The following is a 26,496-nucleotide window of genomic DNA, read 5'->3' on the forward strand; positions in this document are numbered from 1 at the left end:
GGATAAAGGCAAACTTTTGCACATCTATCCTACAACTGTCTTTCCTCAAATTGAATTTATGCCCTCTCAGGTGATTATTCTGAGCAAGAGGAAGAATCATATCAGCATTGACCATTCAGGGCTTTATACACCTCATTCAGATCACCTCACAGGTGTCTTGTCTCCAGATACTGTAATCTGCAAAACTTAAACTTTTCTTCATAAGAGCAACCATTCGTTCCATTCACTGATCTTGTTGCCCTTCTCTTTACTCATTCCAACAGCTTTACATCCTTCTTAAAATGAGGACTCCAGACCTGTATACAGTACTCAAGGTGTGGTCTGACCATTCCCTTGTACAAGGGGATAATCACCTCCTTATCCCTGCTAGAAAAATTCCTGTATATCATTGACAAGACACCATGAGCTACTCTTGCACACCAACTGCACTGCTCAGAAAACTTCATATCTGCCTGTACAATTACCCCAGGTCCTTTCCATTCTCTACCACTGTCAGTGCAGTATCACAGAGTTGATACATTACTCGGGGGTTACCGCTTCCCGTATGTAGTACTTTACACTTGTCAATGTTAAACTTAATTTGCCACCTCTCAGCCCATCTGCTCAGTTTTTCTAGATCCTGTTGCAGCAGCATACTGTCATTAGTGTCCTTAACAAACCTGCCAACCTTCGGATCATCTGCAAACTTGGACATTAAGCATGATATACCATCATCAGTATCATTTATAAATACAGAAAACAACAATGGACCCTGAGGGACTCCACTAATAACAATCGTCCACGAAGAGCAGTGTTAACTGATTATCACTCTCTGTCTTCTTCCCCTCAACCATCCCTTTTTCCATAGCAGCAATTTACCTCCAATGCCACACTGTTCCAATTTGTGCAGCAGCCTTTAATGTGCAACAGTATCAAAGGCTTTTGCATCATAATATCCAATCAAATTGGTCAGACAAGACTTCCCCTTAACAAACACATGCTGTGTCCAAGCTATAAATGAAGTCTTGTCTAGATGATCCTGCAGTGCTTCTTTAACGTGCCTCAATTAGTTTCCCTGGAACAGAAGTTAAACTAACAGGTCTGTAATTACTTGTGTCACCCTTTGATCCTCCTTTGTGAAAAGGGGTCACATTTGCACATCTACAGTCCATGGGTACCTCCCCTGAGTCCAAGGAAGCTCTCATAATTATGGCTAAGGGTTTGCTTACTTCCTTTGCTGCTTCCTTTAATATAACTGGATAGATCCCATCAACCGAGGGTGCCTTTTTATGTTTATCTTCAACAATTTCTCCTCCACTTTCCTCTCAGTTATTACAAAATCATCCAGCTCCCTGCCAGAGTTTAATTCACCTCTGGCATTCCCCTCCCTGAACAACTCCTGATGTGTGAATGTAGATGCAAAATACTCGTTTAGTTTGTTAGCCACCTGAGCAGGATCATCAACAGTTGAACGATCAATATCCAGTGGACCAATCTGATTCATCCCTTTCCTTCTAGTGTTTACATAGGTAAAGAACTGTTCGCTGTTTTTCTTTGCATCCTTTGCCAAAGATTTCTCATAATCTGCCTTTGCCTGCCTCATCTCCTTTGTGATTTGGGTACAGACTAGCTTATATCTGTCATAGGCTTCCATGTCACCCATTAATTTTTGTATCCCATGCATTTTTATTCTCTGCCACATCTCATTAGTTCATCTAGAATTAAGGGAGGACGAGGTTGCCGGTGCGGACGTGCCTTTCTGCTGCTCTTGAACAGAGAAGTTTTTTCTGATTTATTTTCTGCTTTATTAGTTTAAATTGACATATTAACTTATTTTCTAGAGTAGCTTTATATTCCTATTACGGTACTTAAGTTTAAAGTAACTTAGATAGAGATTTTGTAGGTATTATTTAGTATCGGAAAGGGTATCAAATACACGTGTTTACCGTTCGTAAATATCCGCCATTGTTACGGGAAAATTAATCAGTAAAATCTATTAATCTTGTCGAACTTCATTGGCAATTAAATTGTACTTTTAACTATACGTATAACCACTTAGGTTACGTAACATAAATAATTAGTAAAAATAAATAATTAATACATAACTTGATACGGAAGTTATATAAAGGGATTTCGTAGATAACACTCATTACTGAAACTTAAATATTTCGTAGATAACACTCGTTACTGAAACGTAAATATTTCGTAGATAACACTCGTTACTGAAACGTAAATATTCCGTAGATAACACTCGTTACTGAAACATAAATATAGCGTTATAACTGTGTTTGGATACAAGTTTAGGATTTAATTTTGTACAGAAATTGAAATTTTATTGAAAGTAAATCTAAATCATGACTCAAACCAGAGCAGCAAAGCAAAAGGCTCAAGCTAATGGGAATGCTGTGGCCCAGGGGAGAACTGAGGGGGGCAGTTGTCCTCTGAATCACAGCCTTTTAAGATGCACTATTTGCTTGATGTTTGCAGAGCAGTCAAGTATGGGACATGATACTGCCATGGGGGATGTCTTTGTATGTGTGCGATGCAAATAGTGTAAGGAGATCAGGCGACAACTCAGCGTTGTTATGGGCCTATATGAGAGCTTGAAGGACAGGGTGGATGCCCTCGAAGGATTACAAGTGAGGGGCCCATCAAGCTCTCAGCTGCCCACACCAATGCCAGAGCTTGCACTTGGTCATCACGCAACACAGCGGCAACCCCCAAGGCAGAATGCGCTGGTCCCAAAGGAACTAGTAGTTGTTGGTGACTCTATTGTCAGGGAAACGGGAAACATGCTTTGTAAAAAGGATAGGTGGAACAGGACCAGGGTATGTCTGCCAGGGGCAGAAGTTGATGACGTTGTAGAGCGGATATCATCTTTTAAGGGCACAAAAGGTGATATAGTTGTACACGTTGGCACTAATGATATTAAGAGTAGGAGACCGGCAGAATTACTTGACAAGTACAGGTCACTGATGAAAAAAAGCCGTGAATTAGGGTTGAAATTGAAAGTGTCTGCAATTCTGCCCAGACACGATAGGAGGGAGTATATGATGAGAGCCCTGTCAATCAATTCGGCCCTGGAAAGATTGTGCAGGGCTCAAGGGGTAAAATTTTTTTCAGCCTGGTCTGTACTTGTTAACAGGAGAGACTGCTTCTACAGGGATGGGATACACTTAAATAGAAAGGGTGCAAGAATGTTTGCTGATGCTATCGAGGCAGTGTTAGGCGGGTCGGAAAACTGCTAGATTGGGGGGATACAAGGACTAATAGATTAACAGTAGCCACTGACAGAGGTGAAAGTGATTCTTGCACTGCTTCTATTGGAATGAGCCGCAGCCTGGAAAATAAGATGCAGGATATTTCAGAGACTGCTGGGAATCATTGGGGTACAAGTAAACACATGGGTTGTGTTAGGGTAGCTAAGAAAAAGAACAGGTGCATGTATACTTGCGTGTACACCAATGCTAGGAGTTTAGTAAATAAATTTGATGGATTTGAGGTATTGCTCAAAACATCAAAGGCAGATATTGTGGGGATTTCAGAGACGTGGTGTCACACAGATATAAGGAATGCAGAACTGGAATTTGGGGAGTACAATGTCTACAGAAAGGATAGACAGGATAGGAAGGGAGGAGGGGTTATGCTATTAGTTAAAAAACACATAAAATCCAAGGAAGTGAAGCCAGTCGACATCGCTGGACAGTGCAGTGTCGAGTCAGTTCGGTGTGACATAAGCATTGGGAGATCAAAATTGAGAGTAGGATTGTGCTATAGGCCTAATGACTCTGATGAGTATAATAAGAAACTGTTCGGAGAAATAGAGTGGGCCAGTAAATCAGAGAGTCTTATAATGGAAGATTTTAATTTCCCAGATATTGACTGGAATTTGGGGGCTGGTCACTCACACACTAGCAGGGCTTTTGTGGATTTATTGGATGATTGTTTTCTACATCAGCATGTTTGGGAGGCAACTAGAGGGAGTAATACTCTTGATTTGATTATCAGTAGTGATTCTTCATGCATTAAGAATCTGCAGATAAATGAACCACTAGGTGGCAGTGATCACAGTGTGCTGAAGTGGGAGTTACTCAAAGAGGTAACTACCATTAGGGGTAAAGGGAAGGGGTATTGCTTTTGTAAAGGCGACTACAATGGACTGAGACAGTATTTAAATTCTATACAGTGGGATCAACTGATGATATTGCCAACAGCAAATTCAAAATGGGAAGCATTCAAAGAACTTATGTTGGAAGCTACTAGGCTTTACATACCAACTAAGAAATATTGTTCAAGGTTTAGGCCTAATGGATGTCAGATGAACTAATGAGGCATATGGCAGAGAAGAAAAATTCATGGGATACATACAAATTAACACGTGACACAGGCGCCTATGATAGATACAAGTTGATCTGTAACCAAGTTACAAAGGAGGTTAGGCAGGCGAAGGCAGATTACGAGAGATCCTTGGCAAGGGATGCGAAGAAAAACAGCAAAGAGTTCTTTACTTATGTAAACTCTAGAAGGAAGGGGATGAATCAGATTGGTCCACTTGAGATCGATGGGTCAACTGTTGATGACCCTGCTCAGGTAGCTAACAAACTAAATGAATATTTTGCATCGACATTCACACATGAGGAGTTATTCAGCGAGGGGAATGCCAGAGGTGTATTCAACTCTAGCAGTAAGCTAGAGAATCTTGTAATAACTGAGAGCAAAGTGGAGGAGAAATTGTTGAAGATAAACACAAGAAAGGCACCTGGGGTGGATGGGATCTATCCAGTTATATTAAAGGAGGCAGCAAAGGAAGTAAGCAAACCCTTAGCCATAATTATGAGAGCTTCCTTGGACTCAGGGGAGGTACCCACGGACTGGAGATGTGCAAATGTGACCACAATTCACAAAGGAGGATCAAAGGCTGACACAAGTAATTATAGACCTGTGAGTTTAATTTCTGTTCCCGGAAAATTAATGGAGGCACTGGTTAAAGAAGCACTGCAGGATCATCTAGACAAGATTTCAGTTATAGCTAGGACACAGCATGGTTTTGTTAAGGGTAAGTCTTGCCTGACCAATTTGATTGGATACTATGATGCAGTCACAAAAGAACTGGATGCAGGGAATAACTTTGATATTATATACTTGGATCTTAGAAATGCTTTTGATACTGTTGCACATGGAAGACTGCTGCACAAATTGGAGCAGTGTGGCATTGGAGGCAAATTGCTGCTGTGGATAAAGGGGTGGTTGAGGGGGAGAAGACAGAGAGTGGTAATCAATGGACACTGCTCATTGTGGACTAATGTTATTAGTGGAGTCCCTCAGGGTTCAGTATTGGGTCCTTTATTGTTTTCTGTATTTATAAATGATATTGATGATGGTGTATCAGGCTTAATGTCCAAGTTTGCAGACGATACGAAGGTTGGCAGGGTTGTCAAGGACACTACTGACACTATGCTACTTCAACAGGATTTGGAAAGGTTGAGCAGATGGGCTTCGAGGTGGCAAATGAAGTTTAACATTGACAAATGTAAAGTACTACATATGGGAAACAGCAACCCCAGAGCAACGTATCAACTCTGTGGTACTACACTGACAGTGGTAGAGAATGAAAGGGACCTGGGGGTGGTTGTGCAGGCAGATATGAAGTTCTCTGACAGTGGAGACGGGCTGCAAGAGTAGCTCATGGTGTATTGTCAATGATATATAGGAATTTTTCTAGCAGGGATAAGGAGGTGATTATTCCCTTGTATAAAGCAATGGTCAGGCCACACCTAGAGTACTGTATACAGGCCTGGAGGCCTCATTTCAAGAAGGATGTAGAGCTGCTGGAACGAGTACAGAGAAGGGCAACTAGATTGGTGAATGGGGCAAAGGGGTGCTCTTACGAGGAAAGGCTTAAGTTTTGCGAATTACAGTATCTGGAAACTAGGCACCAGCGAGGTGATCTGATAGAGGTGTACAAAGCCTTGAATGGTTTGAGCATGCTCAATGCTGATGGGATTCTTCCTCTTGCTCAGAATAATCACCTGAGAGGGCATAAATTCAAATTGAGGAAAGACAGATGTAGGATAGATGTGCGGAAATTTGCCTTTAGCCAGCGGGTGGTTGGTAGGTGGAACAGACTTCCATCCCTTGTCGTGGAAGTTGATAGCCTAAATAAGTTTAAGGCTCAGCTGGACAGGTATTTCGAACGAACAGAGGGGTGAAGTGGAAGTGGTTATTTTTATTTATGTTACTTTCTTTTTTTTTTTTTTTTTGGCTGATGCTGCATAAGCTTGCTTTCTTGCATCAAATGCCTCTACTAATGCTAATGCTAATGCTAATCTGCCATCCATTTAGGCCTAAACCTTGAATAGTATTTCTTAGTTGGTATGTAAATCCTAGTAGCTTCCAAGATACTTTGAATGCCTCCCATTTTGAATTTTCTGTTGGTAACATCATCAGTTGGTCCCATCATATAGAATTTAAATACTGTCTCAGACCACCGTAGTCGCCTTTAAGAAAGCACAAAACCCTTCCCTTTACTCCTGATGGTACTTACCTGATTGAATGAATCCCATTCTAGCACACTGTGATCACTGCCACCTAGTGGTTCCTTTATCTGCAGATTCTTAATGCATGAAGAATCACTACTGATAATCAGATCAAGAGTATTACTCCCTCTAGTTGCCTCCTGAACATGCTGTTGTAGAAAACAATCATCCAATAAATCCACAAAAGCCTTGCTAGTGTGCAAGTGACCAGCCCACAAATTCCAGTCAAAAGTTGGGAAATTAAAATCCCCCATTATAAGACTCTCTGATTTACCCCAGGGGCTCACATCTGGTGAGTATGGGCTTAACACACCCAGGGTTCTCGAGTTTTTCTTGGTGATTTCCGTCTTTCTTGGTGATTTCCTTTTACTTTTCTCTCTCTCTCTCTCTCTCTCTCTCTCTCGGTAAATCAATTTTTTTTTTGGCTGGTGCGGTATAAGCCTCAGGCTTCCTTGCACCATATGGCTAATAATAATAATAATAATAATTTACTGGTCCACTCTATTTCCCTGCACAATTTCTTATTATACTCTTCAGAGTCATTAGGCTTATAACACACTCCTACTCTCAATTTTGATTTCCCAGTGCTTATGTCACACCAAACTGACTCGACACTGCACTGTCCAGAGATGTCGACTGGTTGCACTTCACTTCCTTGGATTTTATTTGTTTATTAACTATTAGCATAACCCCTCCTCCCTTCCTGTCTTTCCTGTACGCATTGTACTCCCCATATTCAATTTCCGCATTCCTTATATCTGTGTGACACCACGTCTCTGATATCCCAACAATATCAACCTTTGATGTCTTGACCAATACCTCAAATTAATCAGATTTATTTTCCAAACTCCTAGAATTGGTGTATACGCAAGTATACATGCACCTGTTCCTATTCTTAATTACCCTAACACAACCCACGTGTTTACTTGTACCGCAATGACTCCCAGCAGTCTCTGAAATACCCTGCATCTTGTTTTCCAGGCTGCTGCTCATTCCAATAGAAGCAGTGCAAGAATCACTTTCACCTCTGCCAGAAGCTACTGTTAATCTATTAAAGTTGATAAATGCATGGTACTGCATATGGGCAGCAGTAACCCTAGAATAACATACCAGTTGGTAATATTTCACTCAAGGTGGTGGAGAATGAACAAAGTCTAGGAGTGAATGTATAGGCTGACATTGTTTGTGAATAATGTAAACGGGCTGTTAGGATAGGCCATGGAATTCTATCAATGATATACATGAATTTTGTCAACAAGAAGAAGTAAGTGATTATCCCATTGTATAAAGCTATGGTTTAAGTCACATCTTGAGTACTGCATAAAGGTCGAGAAGCCACTTTTCAAGATATATGTGGATCTGTTGTTACAGATGCAGAGAAGAGCAACCAGATTAGTCAAGACACAGAAGGGTACTCATACTGTTTTTAAAAACTTTAGTTTTGCAAATTGTAGGGTCTAGAAACTAGATACCTGCAAGGAGACCTGGTTGAGGTGTTCTGTCTGAGATAGCGAAATCCTTTCTTTTTCTCAGACAACTTATTATAAGGGGATGTAAACTTAAATTGAAAAAGAATGGCTGCAGAATTGATGTATTACAAAATTGATTTTTGACAGAGAGTAATTAATTGTTAGAATAAACTGCCATCTGGTATTGTAGACATGGGTATTTTGAATAAATTTAAGAGAGAATTAGACAAATTACCAGATGCAATGGAGAGATGAGTTGGGTAGGGTTTTTTTTTTTGGCTGATGCTATGTAATCGTGCCTCCTCACATCATTTGCTAATACTAATACTAACTTCCTGAACCTGAATTACTGCTGCAAAACTCCTTAAACCTCTCACCAATGACATGCTTCTTGGGTATAATCTTTGACAAAAACTCAACTTTTTGAAACATAAAACACATATTTAAACTCTCTGTTTAAAAACCATGAATATACTCATTAAAGTTATTCTGCCATGGCATGGGTTACTGACTGCTGTACTTCGTTTCATTTATATCAAACATTAATCATGTCTTGTTTTGATTTGGTGCCTCTTTTTATGCTCAATCTCTTATAGCTCAATCCTAAACAGCATGCTGATCTCTGAACAGCTCTCGATGCTTTCCAAACATCAATTCAGAGCCTGTACATAGAAGCTAATGAAATTCCACTTTCTCTTAGAAGAAAAATGCTTCTCCTTAGTTACTTCTTAGTTTTTCCATCTCTATCCATTTGGTCATTTCTTTTCAAACCACAGTGGATAAATCATTACAGAAGTAGGCTTGATGAAAACAAACCTACTGGAATCAGATTACAGGAATTAATGTAAGATTGGAATACATACTTCCAACAATGAGAAAAACACCCCTTAGCAAATTAGACTACCCTGCATTTACATGCAGCTCTTATATGTCAGTCAATTCCCAGTTCATCCAAATTCATACCAATGGCTTGCAGCTGCTGACGTAGCAGTCATACTTTCCATCTTATGTGCACTATAGCCATAGCAGCTAATGCGCCAATAAACAACCATATCCCACACACACTTTCCACCTATACACTCTGCATAGAACTTCTGATTGAATGTAGCATATTTACTAAGATATGTGCAACTAAGGTAGTTTGGAAAGCATCATCAGGCTTTCTGAACAGTAGATCATATTTTACACTAGTTGCTTCATTAGTGTAACTGCATTTCACAATAAAAGTTTAGTCATTAATGCTATTTTAAGATAAATAAAGACTCAATTCTAAAAGACTAAAAGAACAGTTACTTTTTTTTTGGTTTAAAGTCATATAGGTATTGCAGAAAATTAACATGCAGACCAAGCAGCAAAACACTCAGCCATCAATGAACGAACACACACACGCGCGCACTCACACATGCACTGACCGGGCTAGCCGGGTGGGTAAAGTGCCTGCCTGGCACTTTACCCACCCGGCACTTTACCCATTCGAACCCAAAGGTCGCGGGTTCGAATCCCGCCTCGGGCTTGGATCAAAGTACTGTAAAAAACTTGGGAGGTGCATTATAGCCACAGAAGTCGATGCGCCAACAACTACCCAAAAAAAAAAAACAGACACATGTCCCATTTATGGACTATAAATTTGTCATAGCCATGGATCGAAACCTGACAAGGCCAAATAAATAATTGTTGTTGTTATTTGGTTTTTAGGAGCATTAGCAACTAAGGCCATATTGCTCCGGGGATATGCAGTGGTCATTCCCTGACCTTTCTGCATCCTCCGTATTTGGTGGTCATAGACTCGAACTCCAGTCTAATCAAGAAGCATGTGCTATGCACTGCTGCTCCTGCCCACCTGGCTACGGAGGCGCCAAATAAATAATAAGCTACAACAAAGAACCAGTTATGGAAATCCATCTTTTGTCTGAATAGGTGTGAAGAAGTTGTTCTTGCAAGCATACATATTGGTAACACCAATCTGAGGTATGTTTACCTTCTCAGCTGGCATGATCCTTTTGGTTGTGTTCACTATCAAAATGTTAAATATGTAATTTTCTGCTCTCTTAAACGTTACAGGAACCACTGGCACTTCATCACCTGATCAGGAATAATGCGAATTTAAACATACTTTAATACATACTTATATCACAGAGTCTTTACCAACTCTGTATTTTATATTAAATGGATGTATTTTGGTACAAAGGCACAAAGTAGCCTTTGTGCCATTAAACTGTCATAGCAACAAGCCACATTGGGATCGGGAACATTGACTTGGATGATGCTGCAGCCAAATCAGCCACTTCCCAGGATAACCTGTCAGTTCCATATGCAGACTACATACAAATAAACCACACTCAAACTATATTCCCAGTAGCAAGATTCTTGGCATGGACAGACTTCAAACTAACTAAATCAGATTAAGCTTGTAATTCAAGTATGGCAGTCCAGTCTGTACAGGGTTTGAAGGGAAGTTGTTCTTGTTCTGCTCTGTATAGTCATCTTACTCATTTTTATCTTCTGAGGGGCAGATGACCCTCCTATGTGTGAGTATTGCAGTGTCACCCTGATGGTTTTCATGTTTTAATAGATTGTTCTCATTTTATTCATATATAACATTTACATTTTACCACTTTTAGCCATCTTACTGTGCTCTATACACTGGCAAAGATAATATTTCTGATGTTTTTGAATTTCCACACTCAATTAATTTATATAATTGTATTTCAGTAAGTTATTTTAATTTATAAAACTTTTTAATGAATTAGAATATTATATAAATTAAAATATTGGATAAAATTATAGTTTTTATAAAACTTTTAAGTTCTCTCTATAATTTTATCTGTTATTTTATTTGTATTACATTTTGACATGAAAACCTATTTATAGGTTGTCATGTCAAAATGGTAAACTAAGAATGGCCGTTTTGGTTTAGCCCATTATGACCTAATTTTCTGATGCACCATAAAAAATTGAAAAACCAACTAACTTTGCATCCATTGTCCATTGCTGCTTATTCAAACATATTCTCTTATGATGTAAGCACCATTCCTATCAATTAAAACTATCTTCCTCACTCTATCACAACTACAGGAACCCTTGTTGCTTACCCACATTATAACAATGTGAATCTAAATTAGATTTTTGCACACTTAAACATATATATTTATATTAATTTTTCTGATGCCAAACGAAACCCAAGCATGGTACTAAGTACTATAGGTTCTAATATCTCTCGTGTTTGGGGTTCACATGAAAAAAAAAAAAACTAACCCTTTGTATAGACTATTTTGTAATATTCGAATAGGAACACTTTGACCTAGTTGCTCATGAACTTCTAAAATTCCATGCCATCACCACCACAGCATCTGTATAGTGTTACAATTTAAGACATCCTTTAATCCTCTAGAAAACAACCTGGTATACACAGAAAAAAAAATAGGAAATCTTAAGAAATTTTCAGTTTAAATATCTATTAGAATTACTTCAATGTTAATTACTGTATTCCCCAATATAGTATTTACTTTCAATTTGCATCATTCATTTATTTTTTAATTAGAAAAGTGTATTCATAAAAAAATCCTTAAAATACCTTATTTGCTTTAAAAAATGTGGTATTAGTCCACTCAAATGTTAGTTTTTTTGCAGCGCTTTGCTTTTAACTTTGTGTTCGCTCACTTTGCATTGTGAGACAAATGACACTTTGCATTGAGTGTTGGATATGAGGTAGTTGAATAATAATTTTTTGGATAATAAGGGTATTGTTGTTACAGTTATTATTTTTGTTATTATCCAATATGGTGTTAGAATAAAATTATAGCGCATACCATTTTCAACTGTCTTAACTTTTATCTCAGAAAAGTTAAATATTGTACAAAATGAGTGCTCAGATTTTTTTCCCAAGCCTGCTAGAGCATTAATGGCATTCCTGATAAAACTAAGAATTAAATCTCAGTATGACTTTAGCTCTTAGTTTTCTAAATAATAAAAGTGTCTCATCTCTTGAAATTCTTTAACACTCCCTTCAGAATCAAAACCAAAAAGTGATTTGGTAGTTGGTATTTAAACACTGAACTTAATAAATACACTTGAAACAAAAAATAAATTTCATTTCAGCAGTTGGGGGCTACTGTGTCATGGCTTGTGAATGCATTGTTTATAATTTTCCTAATGATTGTTGTCTATATAATTGCATATATATTGTACTCAGTAAAACAATTGAAATAATTGTTTTACTGAGTACAATATATGCATATTGCAGAAATGATGAGTTGCTCAGATCAGTGATGTTGAAAAGGCAGGTTTCTCTTCCATTTAATACCTGTAGGATTTAGAGCTAAAAAGCCTCAGACTGTAGGATGAGCTTACTGTCATATAAGTTAGTGCATTAGCATCATTTCTATACACAGTAAACCAACTAAAGTTGTGAATTCACAACATGAGATGTTATGTAATTACGAAATATTTACATAACATCTCATGTTGTGAATTCCTTCACAAGTTGTTTATCTCATTATACTTTGAATGAGTAATGCTTCCCTAGTACAAATGATTATTGTTACTTATTCACAGTAGGCACGACCACCCAGATGTCCGTTTCAGGTCATTTTGGCCCCTCATCAGTGAGTGAGGTATAACAGCTGACAATCCAGTTGTGAATTAATTTCACAATATGAGAGATGCCAAGTAGCATGCAGTTTAATATGTGTAGGATTTAGGGCTAAAAAACTTGAGACTTTGGGAAGAGTTTACCGTCATATAGATATGTTTTCTGTCATATATGACAGTAAACTCTTCCTCCTGCAGTCTGAGGCTTTTTTATTCTAAATCCTACACATATGAAACTACACCCCACTTGGCATCCCTCACACTGTGAAATTAATTCACAACTAGGTTGTCAGCAGCAGCACAACTGTAATGATGCCGCTGCACAACATCAGTTGATTTACTCCGTATAGAAGTTCAAAAAGAATTCTGGACAAAGGGACATAAGCAAATTATTATATAGTTATAGACAGATGGATGAATAGAGAGAGAAAAGACACTTTAAAAAGAGTGTATAGCAAGAGAGTAATAAATATTATACAGCTGTAATTATACTGAACTGCTAAGTTTAGAAAACATAAAACTATAGAGTTTTATTAAGTGTTCTGTAAAGTTATAACCTTAGTAATTAATTGATAAGGATATAACTATATTTACCTTTCACTTCTATTAATTAGAAAAAAGAAAAAAAATTTGAACACTTGAAATGTAATATACTGTATATATAAACTAACTTGTTTCCATTTAGAGATAACTACCAGCTAGTTGATATACTGTTACACCGTGATAATAATTCTGGTATAATGATATATTAATTGATAGTTATCTCTAAATGGAAATAATCCACAAAGGAAATGACTCTTTAAAATCATAATTAGGGTGAAATAATTTTTCTTGAAAAATGTCCAAATAGAAATATTAGTATTTTTTAATTTCACAAATTCAGTCCTGAAATGCATGTTTCCGACTGATTTTTTTTTTTTTTAATCTTTTATACTGACATGATAGAAATAATTGTTTTACTGAATACAATATGTTTCTATCATGTTAGCATATTTTCCTTTTCACATTCCTCATAAGCAACTATACAAATACTTGGGAGGGAGAGAAAAGAACCACTTCCTCCTGCTTGTTTCACTCACAAGCTTCACAAAACGCTCAACAGAATGAATGTATTTTGAAACTTGATGAATGGTTTACAGCAAAATTTGTATTTGGGTTATTCAAATAATAATTAAAAGATAAATCAAGTAAGTAAATATGTATTAAACTATTCCCGACCATGTGGATACATTTCTTAAAAAACCTTTGTATTCTGAATATTATATTTATATTGTATATTAATTATTTTAATTACTAATACAATATTAATTATTTTTAATTATTAATACAATATTAATTATTTATACTATGTTAACAATAATTCTGTTGTGAGTTATATTAGTCTACAAGATCTTTGACTTCTGTAATTTGACTGATCATCCTCAAAGATTGGCTTATTCTGATCTATATAAGGCTCAACACAATCAGATGTTTGGCCTTGACATTTGCAGTTATCAAGGTGATAACCAACCACACAGGAATTTTTTTTATATTGAGAGCAAAAGGTAAATCATCCTTCGTATTCTGTATTACCTGCTTCCTCAGTAGTTAAGGTCAAGCAATAATAATCACTTTGTCAATTTGCAAAAAAATAAAATGGATCCACTACATAGGCATCAGTAATACAGCTACTCCATATCAACATCAGAATTGCTGCTTTATTCAGTTTCAATCTTTGTGGTGGTAAGCCAGAAAATGAAAGAAAAGCCAGGTATTCCAGTTAATAGCATAACAGCATCATTGCATCTCCTCTTCTCTTCCTCATTGATTCCTGACTGTTTGTCAGCAACCAGTAAATTTCTTGTTATTATCAGAGATATAATTTTTATTTTACAAGTTACATTTTAAAAACTGTGTAATTACTCTGGAAGCATATTTTAATTAAATCTCATTATTTTTTCTGTTTATGGATCTGTACCAGTACCTAGTATGTGTACATCCCAAAATGGAGGATGTAGCCATTTGTGCCTTATTGCTCCTTTACCTAAAGGCCAAGCATGCAAGTGCCCCACTGGCATAGTTTTAAAACCAGACAAGAGAACTTGTGCTAAAGGTAAGTAATCATACATTTAATAGTTATTTTACCTTGCAAGAAACTATATGGTGTAAATAATAATCTTGTGGCTTCTTCTTAACCTGCATCATTTGAGTAGGAGTGGTGGAATAACTCTGAGTAACAATTATTATATAATTACTTTTACTAATTATACACTCATCTTTTTTGGCGCACTATAGCCATGGATGCCGATGCACCTAAACAATTCCCAAACAAAAAAACAAACTCATCTTTTATGGTTTTAGTACTTTTAATTCTTAATAATCTCCAGTCTTTACGTTTATAGAGTACTTAATAATTTTTTTTTGCTTTTAAATAAATTTAAACAAATTACATCTCTGCATATTAGGTACTCATTAGGGCTAGCACTCAGTAGAGGAATTCTAGCTCTGAATTTAGTTTAAATAGGGTAGTTCTTTTTGTGTGAGGAATCAGATGGAAATATTTTAAAACAGTCATAGTCAATAGTCTCTTGAGCAAATTTTTTAAAATTATCATCATCCCTGAATGAAAGTTACTATTATGAATAATCTGCCTTTATTTTCAAAAAAAAAAAAAAAAAAAGAAAAGAAAAGAAACAAGGAAACTTGGCAAATAAATAAAAAGAAGCAAAAATAGAAAACCATAGAAAGTCTGACATAATGAGCAGTTTCTGGACATCTTTGACCTTTTATTGATGTGAATAGTCTATCCATAACTCAGTTGGATAGACTATTCTTGATCTTGAACATAACTTGATCAACAAACATCATAGCTCTTTCTGTGCAGCTGGTAACCTTCCTCAGTCAGCTAAGCTTTAAATGTAAAATTGGGAGACTCTTCAAGAAAGGCAATAGATTCCTCTATGCATCAAAAACCAGAGATCAGCAGTGACTGACTAATCCTAATTCCGGTCTAATCCAGAAAGTATTTTGAATGAAGCATGTAGAATGTTGTACTTCTAATAGTGTACTGAAAAAGTACATCCAATGTTTTAAATAATTTGTATATGACAGGGAGAGAAGGTAGCTAGCATTGACATTACACTAGCTTAGAATCCAATATCCCACACTTGGAAGAGAATGAAGGCTGCTGCAGAGGGCAGTTAGCCAGCTCAGCAAGCAGCATACAAGAATCCCAACAATGTACAATGAATAATATTTTAGTAAAAAAAAAAGGTAAACTGCAGCCATTATCAATTTAGTGCAGGATGGAAGCCTCCTCAACAATTCACGTTTAGTATAAGGTCTTAAATCCCAACAAAAGCAAATATGTATTGAAAAAGCACAGAGAGCTCAACATCTCACAGTTCTTTGCTATTGGAAGGCCAGATGGTAGTGAAAAATTACTCCAAGTTATTTGATTTCTTCAATCAAAGAAACCAGATACCCATTGACAGATTGCATCCCCACATATATTTTGGCCAGGGAAATGACAGAATACTGCATTGAAAATGTTGATCAGCAAATTCTTTTTTGGCCCTCTGCTTTTCCTAGATTTTATTAATGATATCCCTTCTTTCATCAACATCTAAGATGTTCAAGTCACTCTTTATGCAAATGACCTCAAAATCTGTTCAACTTTCGAAGATATAACCAATTCTTGGTAGCTTCATTACGTCCTTAATAAATTCAATCTGGTTATTATCACTGAATAGTCTCTCAACTAAACATTCTAAATGTCAAGTCATTCCTCTTTCATTCTGCAGATTCTCACAACTAATAAATCTGAAGCACACAATTCAATGGTCATAGAAAGATGCGTCCAAGTCATTGACCTCGGGATAATCTTTTCTAGCAATGCAAAATTTTGCATTGCTAGAAAAAAATCACTGGAAAAGCATTCAGAATGCTTGGATTCATCAAAAGGAATACCTGTAAGTTTAAAACCATATACAATTTGTATATATATATATATATATATATATATACTTTTATTTTATATAAAAGTGCAGTACTGCCAATTCTTGTATTTAGCCTGTATGCAATATTCAAGGCGTGACCTGACTATTGTCTTATACAGAGGGACAATCACCTCCTTTTCCCTGCTAGCAAAATTCCTATATATCATTGACAAAACCCCATGACCTGCCCTGGTAGCCTGTCTGCATTGCTCAGAAAACTTCATATCTGACTGCACAATTACTACCAGGTCTTTTTCATTTTCTACTACCTTAAGTGTAGTACCACACAGTTGGTACATTTCTCTGGGGTTACTTCTACCCATATGCAGTACTTTGCATTTGTCAAGGTTAAACTTCATTTGCCACTTCTCAGCCCAATCTGCTCAAATTATCTAGATTCTGTTGCAGTAGCACACTGCCATTACTGTCATTAACAATGGTGCCAACCTTTATATCATCTGCAAACTTTGACACTAAGCCTATTATAGCTTCATCAATATCATTGATAAATATACAAAACAACAGTGGACCCAACACCGAACCCTGTGGGACTCCACTAATAACATTAGTCCACGAAGAGCAGCACCCATTGATTGCCACCCTCTGTCTTCTCCCACTCAACCATCCTTTTATCCATTGTAGCAACTTACCCTTAATACCATTCTGCTCCAATTTGTACAGTACTCTTCCATGCACAACAGTGTCAAAAGCTTTCCTGAAATCCAAGTATATGAAATCAAAATTATTTTTTGCATCCAGTTCCTTTGTAACCACATCATAATATCCTATCAAATTTGTCAGACAAGACTTTCCCTTAACAAACCCGTGCTGTGTCTGAATTATTGCTGCAGTCTTGTCTAGATGATCCTGCAATGAATCTTTAACCAGTGACTCTATTATTTTACCCGGAACAGAAGTTAAACTAACTGGTCTGTAATTACTCGTGTCACCCTTCGATCCCCCTTTGTGAATTGGGGACACATTTGCACATCTCCAGTCCATGGGGACCTCCCCTGAGTGCAACGATGATATCATAATTATAGCTAAGGGTGATTATTCATGCATTAAGAATTTGCAGATAAAGGAACCACTTGGTGACAGTGATCACAATGAACTGATATGGGAATTACTTAAAGATGTAACTACCATCAAGGCTAAAGGGAAGGGCTTTTGCTTTCGTAAAGGTGACTACAGGGGTATCAGACAGTTTTTAAATTCTGTACAATGGGATCAACTGATGATGTTACCAACGTTGAATTCTAAATGTGAAGCATTCAGGGACTTAATTTTGGAGACTACTAGGCTTTTCATTCCAACTAAGAAATACTGTTCAACGCCTAAATGGATGTCAGATAAATTAATGAGACTTGTGACAGAGAAGAAAAATGTATGGGATGCATATAAATTATCAGGTGACACAGAAGCCTGTGGCAGATATAAACTAGTCTGTAATCAAGTCACAAAGGAGGTTAGTCAGGCGAAGGCAGATTACGAGAAATCTTTGGCAAAGGATGCAAAGAAAAACAGCAAAGAATTCTTTACTTATGTAAACTCTAGAAGGAAAGAGATGAATCATATTGGACCACTTTCTCATCCCACTCATTTGAAACTTTCTATCCTCAGAACATCTTGACTGTTGTGGCAACAAATGAAAATTCTTGAGATGAGTGCAAGCATTACTTTTACCCATATCATCAGATAAGCGTGGATCTGTATTACCCTTCTCCCTTCTAACTAGCAGTTTCCCTGAACCCTTAAGGTATCCTCAAGGATACTGGCTAAAATCCTTGCACTACATTGTTCAAGTGAAAAAAATATGGTGCAAGGATTTTTTTTTATGGAGTTTAATGTTTTTTCAAGATTTTATGGTGGAGGTGGATCATGCTCTTCTGTTTCTGGATGTCTTGGGTTGGTGTATGGGTTCTGAGTTGGTGAACTCAATATATAGAAAGTCAATTAACAAGTGAGAAAGTTCACCAATTATAGGCACAGCACTGCACAAACATTATGTAGTCAACATAATGTCACTATGTTGCTGCAATGTGAATATTCCATTTATCAGTTCACATGCCTGGATTGTGTACTACACTATATTGATGAGATAGATCATAGGCTGTGCAATCATATCTCAGCGCATGATATGCCTACTCATCAGGCCAATTTTGCATATTTTTTCCCTCCCCATTTATATCTTAGTGGGTGTTCATGATCCATTGGTTTGTTATTGCATGTTTTCCTGTTCTCTCTAACATAATGATTATATGCCATACTACTTTTCTTTAAAGTCGATAAAGACGCACATCACATCAAGAGCTTCTTGCATATATATATATATATATATACTGGTTAATTGAATAAATTTTGCTGTATTACTGGTTAATTGATTAAATTGCTTCAGTTTGGTCGATTTTTCATTTACTGGTATTTATCTACTTTCTATCGGAATCAGCAAACTGGTATAGGTGATACAGTTTGCTGATTCTGATTATAAGATTAAAAGTATTTCTAAAATTATAATTAGATTATCTAAAATCAATATAAATAAAGTTTACCAAAATTAATTAATCAAAGATTATCTAAAGTCAATTTATTAAAGATTATCTAAAATCAATTAACTAAAGTTATCCAAACTAAGTAATTAAGCAATTATGTACAAAAATATCACTAAAAAGGCAAAACTGATAAAGGGATAACAGAAACAGGTAGGTATGAGACATTCCTTTAATCTGGCTATCGACCAGCTCAAAGCCCCCGACGAAGTAGCGGGTAGATGACCAGGTAAAAGAATGTTAGTTAACATTGATTTATTTGTTGTTTATTTGATGTTTGTTTGAAATACAAAATATTAACTTCATTTATTATTATTATTATTATTATTATTTACCATTACATGTACAGACCCCCAGGAAGAAGTTAGACTGCACAGGCTAACTGGATCTCCTGTTCCCGATACACCTAAATACCCACATAGATAGTAGATAAATACCAGTAAATGAAAAATCGACCACCGAAGCAATTTAATCAATTAACCAGTAATATAGCCTACCGGGCTAGCTGGGTGGGTGAAGTGCCTGCCTGGCAACCCAAAGGTCACGGGTTCGAATCCCGCCTTGGGCTTGGATCAAAGTACTGCAAAAACCTTGGGAGGTGCATTATGGCCACAGAAGCCGATGCGCCAATAACTACCAAAAAAAAAACCAGTAATATGTCAAGCACGTATAATGTCAAATTGCCACATGACAATAGCATTAACGTAGCAAGTGATAAAAAAGCATTAATCAAATAGGCTCAAATAATAAATAATAATTAAAAAACATAATATATATATATATATTTTTTTCTCCTTTTAATACTTTCATAACTTTTATTATTTATCTGTATATTCTTATTGCTTTCATTTCTTTTCTTCAGCTTCTATTCTATAAAAAGTTTCTGTTATACTGCACTTTATTTATTTTTCACTACATTTTAATAGTTTTATATCTTACATTCCATCAGTAGTTGCAAGATTTATTTCATATTATTTATTTATTAGTACTCAAGATGTGGCTTAACTATTGTCTTATACAGCAGAATAATTACCTCCTTATCACTGCTGTCAAAATTCCTGTATATCATTGACAAAACTCCATGAGCTGCCCTAGCAGTACAGAGAACTCCATGTCTGACTGCACAGTTACTTCAAGTCTTTTCATTCTCTATTACCTTGAGTGTGGTAACAAAGAGTTGGTATCTTATTCTGAGATTGCTTGTACCCATATGCTGTGTCTTTCATTTGTCAGTGTTAAACTTCAACTGCCACCTCTCAGCCCATCTGCCCAATATTTGTAGATCTTGCAGTAACGTACTCTGACAACCTTTGTATCATCTGCAAACTTAGACATTAAGCCTAATATGCCTTCATCAATATCATTAATAATAAGTTTTGAAAATAACAATGGGTGCAGCACTGACTGAACCCTGGGAGGCTCTATTAATAGTATTAGTCCAAGAAGATCAATACTTATTGATAACCACTCTCTATCTTCTCCCACTCAACCATCCCTTTATCCATAGAAGTAACCTGCCCTTAATGCCACACTGCTCCAATTTGTACAGCAGTCTTTCATCTTTTATGTTTAACAGTATCAAAAACTTTTTTTTGAAATCTAAGAAAATGATGTCAAAATTTTTTTTTGCATTCAGTTCCTTTGTTACTGTGTTATAGTATTTGATCAGATTGGATAGACAAAATCGCATGATAACATCCTTGTGTGACTTCTTTATAACTATATTCCTGTCTAAATGGTCCAATATTACTTCTTTAACCAGTGTCTCTATTATTTTTGCCAGACCAGAAGTCAAACTTACAGGTCTGTAATTACTCACTTTATTCGTTGACCCCATTGCTCCATTAGACAAGAATGCTCTTTAATGCATTCATACCTTGACTGCATTATAACTGCATTCCTGTCTAGATGGTCTTGCATTATTTTCCCTGGAACAGAAGTCAAACTTACAGGTCTGTAATTACTCTCTTCACTCTTTAACCCCCCCCCCCCATTTGTGAATTGGACAGTCATTTGCACATCTCCAAACCATAGGAACCTTCCTTGAATCAAGGATGCTCTCATAATTATAACTAAAGGTTTGCTTACTTCTTTTGCTGCATCTCTTAATGTAATGTTATTGGATAGATCCCATCTGTCCCAAGTACCTTTTTTACTTTTAACTTTAATTTGTCTTCCACTTTTCTCTCAGTTATCACAAAATTATTTATCTTCCTCCTAGAATTTGATATTCTTCTGGCATACCCAACCCGAAAAAATTCCTCATGTGTGAGGAATTTACCAGTAAAGCCTACAAAGTTCATTTTAATACAGTGCACTCAGATATATATATATATATATATATACAGATGACTCGAAAATAGACATCAAAGTGGAAGCAGCATTACAGTTTTCAGCCATTCTAATATCCATTCAACTTTCAACAAAAATACAGTATCTTTACCTCAGATATAAAGGCAGCAGTATTAATAATGAATCATACTGTCCAAAATCCCATCTTACTGCATATGGGTAGCAGTAAATGAACTTCTCTGTTCAGTAACTTGAACAGAGAAGTGTACCTTGTGATACTACACTCAGGGTAATGGAGAATGAAAAATACCTGAAGGTAATTGTGCAGTCAGATATGAAGTTTTCTGAGCAGTGCAGACAGGCTGCCAGAGCAGATAATTGGGTCTTCTCAATGATATACAGGAATTTTGCCAGCAGGGATAAGGAGGTGATTATTAGCATTAGCATTAGTAGAGGCATACGATGCAAGAAAGCAAGCTTATGCAGCATCAGCAAAAAAAAAAAAAAAACCCTCCCATTTCACTCCACCATTCATTCCAAATACCTGTCCAGCTCAGCCTTAAATTTATTTAGACCATCGACTTCCACAACAAAAGATGGAAGTCTGTTCCACCAATCAACTACCCACTGGCTAAAGGAAAATTTCCGCACATCTATCCTACAACTGTCTTTCCTCAATTTGAATTTATGACCTCTCAGGTGATTATTCTGAGCAAGAGAAAGAATCCCATCAGCATTGAGCATACTCAAACCATTCAAGGCTTTATACACCTCAATCAGACCACCTCGCAGGTGGCTAGTCTCCAAACACTGTAATCTGCAAAACTAAAGCCTTTCTTCGTAAGAGCAACCCTTCGTTCCATTCACTAATCTTGTTGCCCTTCTCTGTACTCGTTCCAACAGCTCTACATCCTTCTTAAATTGAGGCCTCCAGACCTGTATACAGTACTCAAGGTGTGGCCTGACCATCGCCTTATACATGGGGATAATCACCTCCTTATCCCTGCTAGAAAAATTCCTGTATATCATTGACAAGGCACCATGAGCTACTCTTGCAGACCATCTGCACTGCTCAGAAGACTTCATATCTGCCTGCACAATTACCCCCAGGTCCTTTTCATTCTCTACCACTGTCAGTGTAGGTACCACAGAGTTGATACATAACTCTGGGGTTACTGCTTCCCATGTGTAGTACTTTACATTTGTCAATGTTAAACTTCATTTGCCACCTCTCAGCCCATCTGCTCAACTTTTCTAGATCCTGTTGTAGTGGCATACTGTCATTAGTGTCTGAACAACCCTGTCAACCTTCGTATCATCTCAAACTTGGACATATATACCATCATCAATATCATTTATAAATAGGGAAAACAACATTGGACCCAATGCTGAACTCTGAGGGACTCCACTAATAACATTAGTCCACGAAGAGCAGTGTCCATTGATTACAACTCTCTGTCTTCTCCCATTCAACCATCCCTTTATCCATAGCAGCAATTTGCCTCCAATGCCACACTGCTCCAAATTGTGCAGCAGTCTTCCATGTGCAACAGTATCAAAAGCCTTTCTAAGATCCAAATAGATGATATCAAAGTTACTCCCTGCATCCAGTTGCTTTGTGACCACATCGTAGTAACCAATCAAACTGGTCAGACAAGATTTCCCCGTAACAAACCCATGCTGTGTCTGAACTATAACTGAAGTCCTGTCTAGGTGATCCTGCAGTGCTTCTTTAACCAGTGCCTCCAATAATTTCCTTGGAACAGAAGTTAAACTAACAGGTCTATAATTACTTGTTATTATTATTATTAGCCATATGGTGTAAGGAAGCTTGAGGCTTCCTTACACCATATGGCATAAAATTTCCCGACTTACCCTGAGAGAGAGAGAGAGAGAGAGAGAGTGTCAGAAGTAGAAAGGAATCACCAAGAAAGAGAAGAATGATGATATCCAGCTCAGGACCCTGGGTTTGCCAAGCCCATACTCACCAGATGCAAGCCCTTGGGGTTAAATTGTGTCACCCTTTGATCCTCCTTTGTGAATTGGGGTCATATTTGGTCATCTTCAGTCCATGGGTACCTCCCCTAAGTGCAAGGAAGGTCTCATGATTATGGCTAAGGGTTTGCTTACTTCCTTTGCTGCCTCCGTTAATGTAACTGGATAGGTCTCATCCACCCCAGGTGATGTTTATCTTTTCTTATGTTTATCTTCAACAATTTCTCCTCCACTTTCCTCTCGGTTATTACAAAATCATCTAGTTCACTGCCAGAATTTAGGTGACCTCTAGCATTTCCCTCCCTGAATAATTCCTCATACGTGAATATAGATGCAAAATACTCATTTAGTTTGTTAGCCACCTGAGCAGGATCATCAACAGTTGAACCTTCGATGTCCAGTGGACCAATCTCATCCTCTTCCTTCTAGAGTTTACTTACGTAAAGAACTCTTTGCTGGTTTTTTTTTTTTTTTTTTTTTGCATCCTTTGCCAAAGATTTCTCATAATCTGCCCTTGCCTGCCTAACCTAGGTGCTTCCATAGCCAGGTGGGAAGGAGCAGCAGAGCGTAGCACACACTTCTTGATTAGACCGGGGTTCGAGCCCGTCATCACCAAATAGGGAGGATGCGGAAAGGTCAGGGAATAACCACCGCATATCCCGGAGCAATATGGCCTTAGTTGCTAATGCTCCTAAAAAAAAAAAAAAAAAAAAAACCAAATAACCTGCCTAACCTCTTTTGTAACTTGATTACAGATCAACTTATATCTATCATAGGCTTCCATGTCAACCATTAATTTATATGTATCACATGCATTTTTCTTCTCTGCCATATGTCTCATTAGTTCATCTGACATCCATTTAGGCTGTTAAACTTTTAACAATATTTCTTAGTTGGTATGTAAAACCTAGTAGCTTCCAAGATTAATTCTTTGAATGCTTCCCATTTTGAATTTGCTGTTGGTAACATCATCAGTTGGCCCCACCATATAGAATTTAAATACTGTCTCAGACCTCTGTAGTCGCGTTTTTCAAAAGCAAAAACCCTTCCCTTTACTCTTGATGGTAGTTACCTCTTTGAGTAACTCCCACTTCGGCACACTGTGATCACTGCCACCTAGTGGGTCCTTTATCTGCAGATTCTTAATGCATGAAGAATCACTACTGATAATCAGATCAAGAGTAGGACTCCCTCTAGTTGCCTCCCAAACATTCTGATGTAGAAAACAATCATCTGATAAATCCACAAAAGCCTTGCTAGTGTGTGTGTGACCAACTCACAAATTTTGGTCAATATCCGGGAAATTAAAATCCCCCATTATAAGACTCTCTGATTTACTGGCCCACTCTATTTCCCTGTACAGTTTTTTATTATACTCATCAGAGTCATTAGGCCTATAACACACTCCTACTCTCAATTTTGATTTCCCAGTGCTTATGTAACACCAAACTGACTCAACACTGCACTGTCCAGTGATGTCGACTGGCTGCACTTTCTTGGTTTTTATGTGTTTCTTAACTATTAGCATAACCCCTCCTCCCTTCCTATGCTGTCTATCCTTCAAGTACAATGTGTACACGAATTCCAGTTCTGCATTCCTTATATCTGTGTGACACCAAGACTCTGATATCCCAACAATATCTGCCTTTGATGTTTTGACCAACACCTGAAATTCGTCAAATTTATTTACCAAACTCCTAGCATTGGGGTACACGCAAGTATACATGCACCTGTTGCTATTCTTAGCTACCCTAACACAACCCATGTGTTTCCTTGTAACACAGTGACTCCCAGCACTCTCTGAAATCCCCTGCATCTTGTTTTCCAGGCTGCTGCTCATTCCAATAGTAGGAGTGCAAGAATCACTTTCACCTCTGCCAGAGACTACTGTTAATCTTTTAGTCTGTGTATCCCTCCAAGCTAGCAGTTTTCCAACCCACCTAACACTGCCTCGATGGCATCTGCAAATATTCTTGCACCCCTTCTATTTAAGTGTATCCCATCCCTGTAGAAGCAGTCACTCCTGTTAACAAGCACAGACGAGGCTGAGAAAAATGCTACCCCTTGAGCCTTGGAAAATCTCTCCGTGGCCAAATTGATCCACAAAGCTTTCATCATATACTCCCTCCTATCGTGTCTGCCCAGAATCGCAGACACTTTCAATTTCAACCTTAATTCACGGCTTTTTTTCAACAGTTACCTGTATAAGGCAATGGTCATGCCACACCTTGAGCACCCTAAATCCCTGGCTTAGTGCCGTGAAGGGTTTGTAAAGGTACTGTACCTGCGTGTACCTAGGAACCTTACAATAAAGATCATATATATACTGCTTACTGGTCTGTAGGCCTGATTTTAGGAAGGATGTATAGTTGCTAGAACAAGTATAGAGAAAAGCAGCAAGATTGGTGAGGGGAACAAAGGGGTGCTCTTACCAAGAAAGGCTTAAGTCTGCAAGTTGCAGCATCTGGAGACTAGGCACCAGCGAGGTGATCTGATTAAGATGTATAAGGCCTTGAGTGGTTTGAGCAAGCTCAATGCTTATGGGATTCTTTCTCGTGCTCCGATTAGAAACCTAATGGGGCATAAACTTAAATTGAGGAAAGACAGTTGTAGAATATATGTGCGGAAATTTGACTTTAGCCAGTGGGTAATTGATTGATGGAACAAACTTTCGCCATTGTGGGAGTAAATAGCTTAAACAGATTCAAAGAACTTTACAAATGTTTGGAGCAAATGGATGGTTGAAATGGGAAGTGTTGTTTTGTTTTTTTTGTTTTTTTTGTTGATGCTGTATAAGCTTTTTCTTGCATCATAAGCCTTTACTAATGCTGATGCTAAAATCAGCTTCTAATTGCATAATGTTTATACACACACTAACCTTCTTACAAGTCATAGGAAATGGCATCAATATTTTACACCAGATCCTGTGGAAAGTTAATTTAAAGTTATATTAAAGGAGGTGGCAAAGCAACTAAGCAAACCCTTAGCCATAATTATGAGAGCATCATTGGACTCAGGGGAGGTCCCCACGGACTGGAGATGTGCAAATGTATCCCCAATTCACAAAGGGGGATCGAAGGGTGACACGAGTAATTACAGACCAGTTAGT

The 26,496-nt window shown here is 37.4% G+C and overlaps 1 protein-coding gene across 1 annotated transcript in view; it reads left to right on the plus strand.

Annotated features, from left to right (window-relative positions):
- Lrp4 (LDL receptor related protein 4) overlaps nucleotides 1-26,496 on the plus strand; it is a 904,868-nt gene that overhangs the window by 651,951 nt on the left and 226,421 nt on the right. Inside the window, exon 20 of the mRNA XM_090386734.1 lies at nucleotides 14,535-14,666. Coding sequence (XP_090242860.1) covers nucleotides 14,535-14,666 — 132 coding nt within the window. The remainder of the gene's footprint in view (nucleotides 1-14,534; nucleotides 14,667-26,496) is intronic.

Source organism: Mastigoproctus giganteus, chromosome 12 (genome assembly GCF_048544385.1).
Source record: "Mastigoproctus giganteus isolate SK-2022 chromosome 12, ASM4854438v1, whole genome shotgun sequence".
Classification (NCBI taxonomy): Eukaryota; Metazoa; Arthropoda; class Arachnida; order Uropygi; family Thelyphonidae; genus Mastigoproctus; species Mastigoproctus giganteus.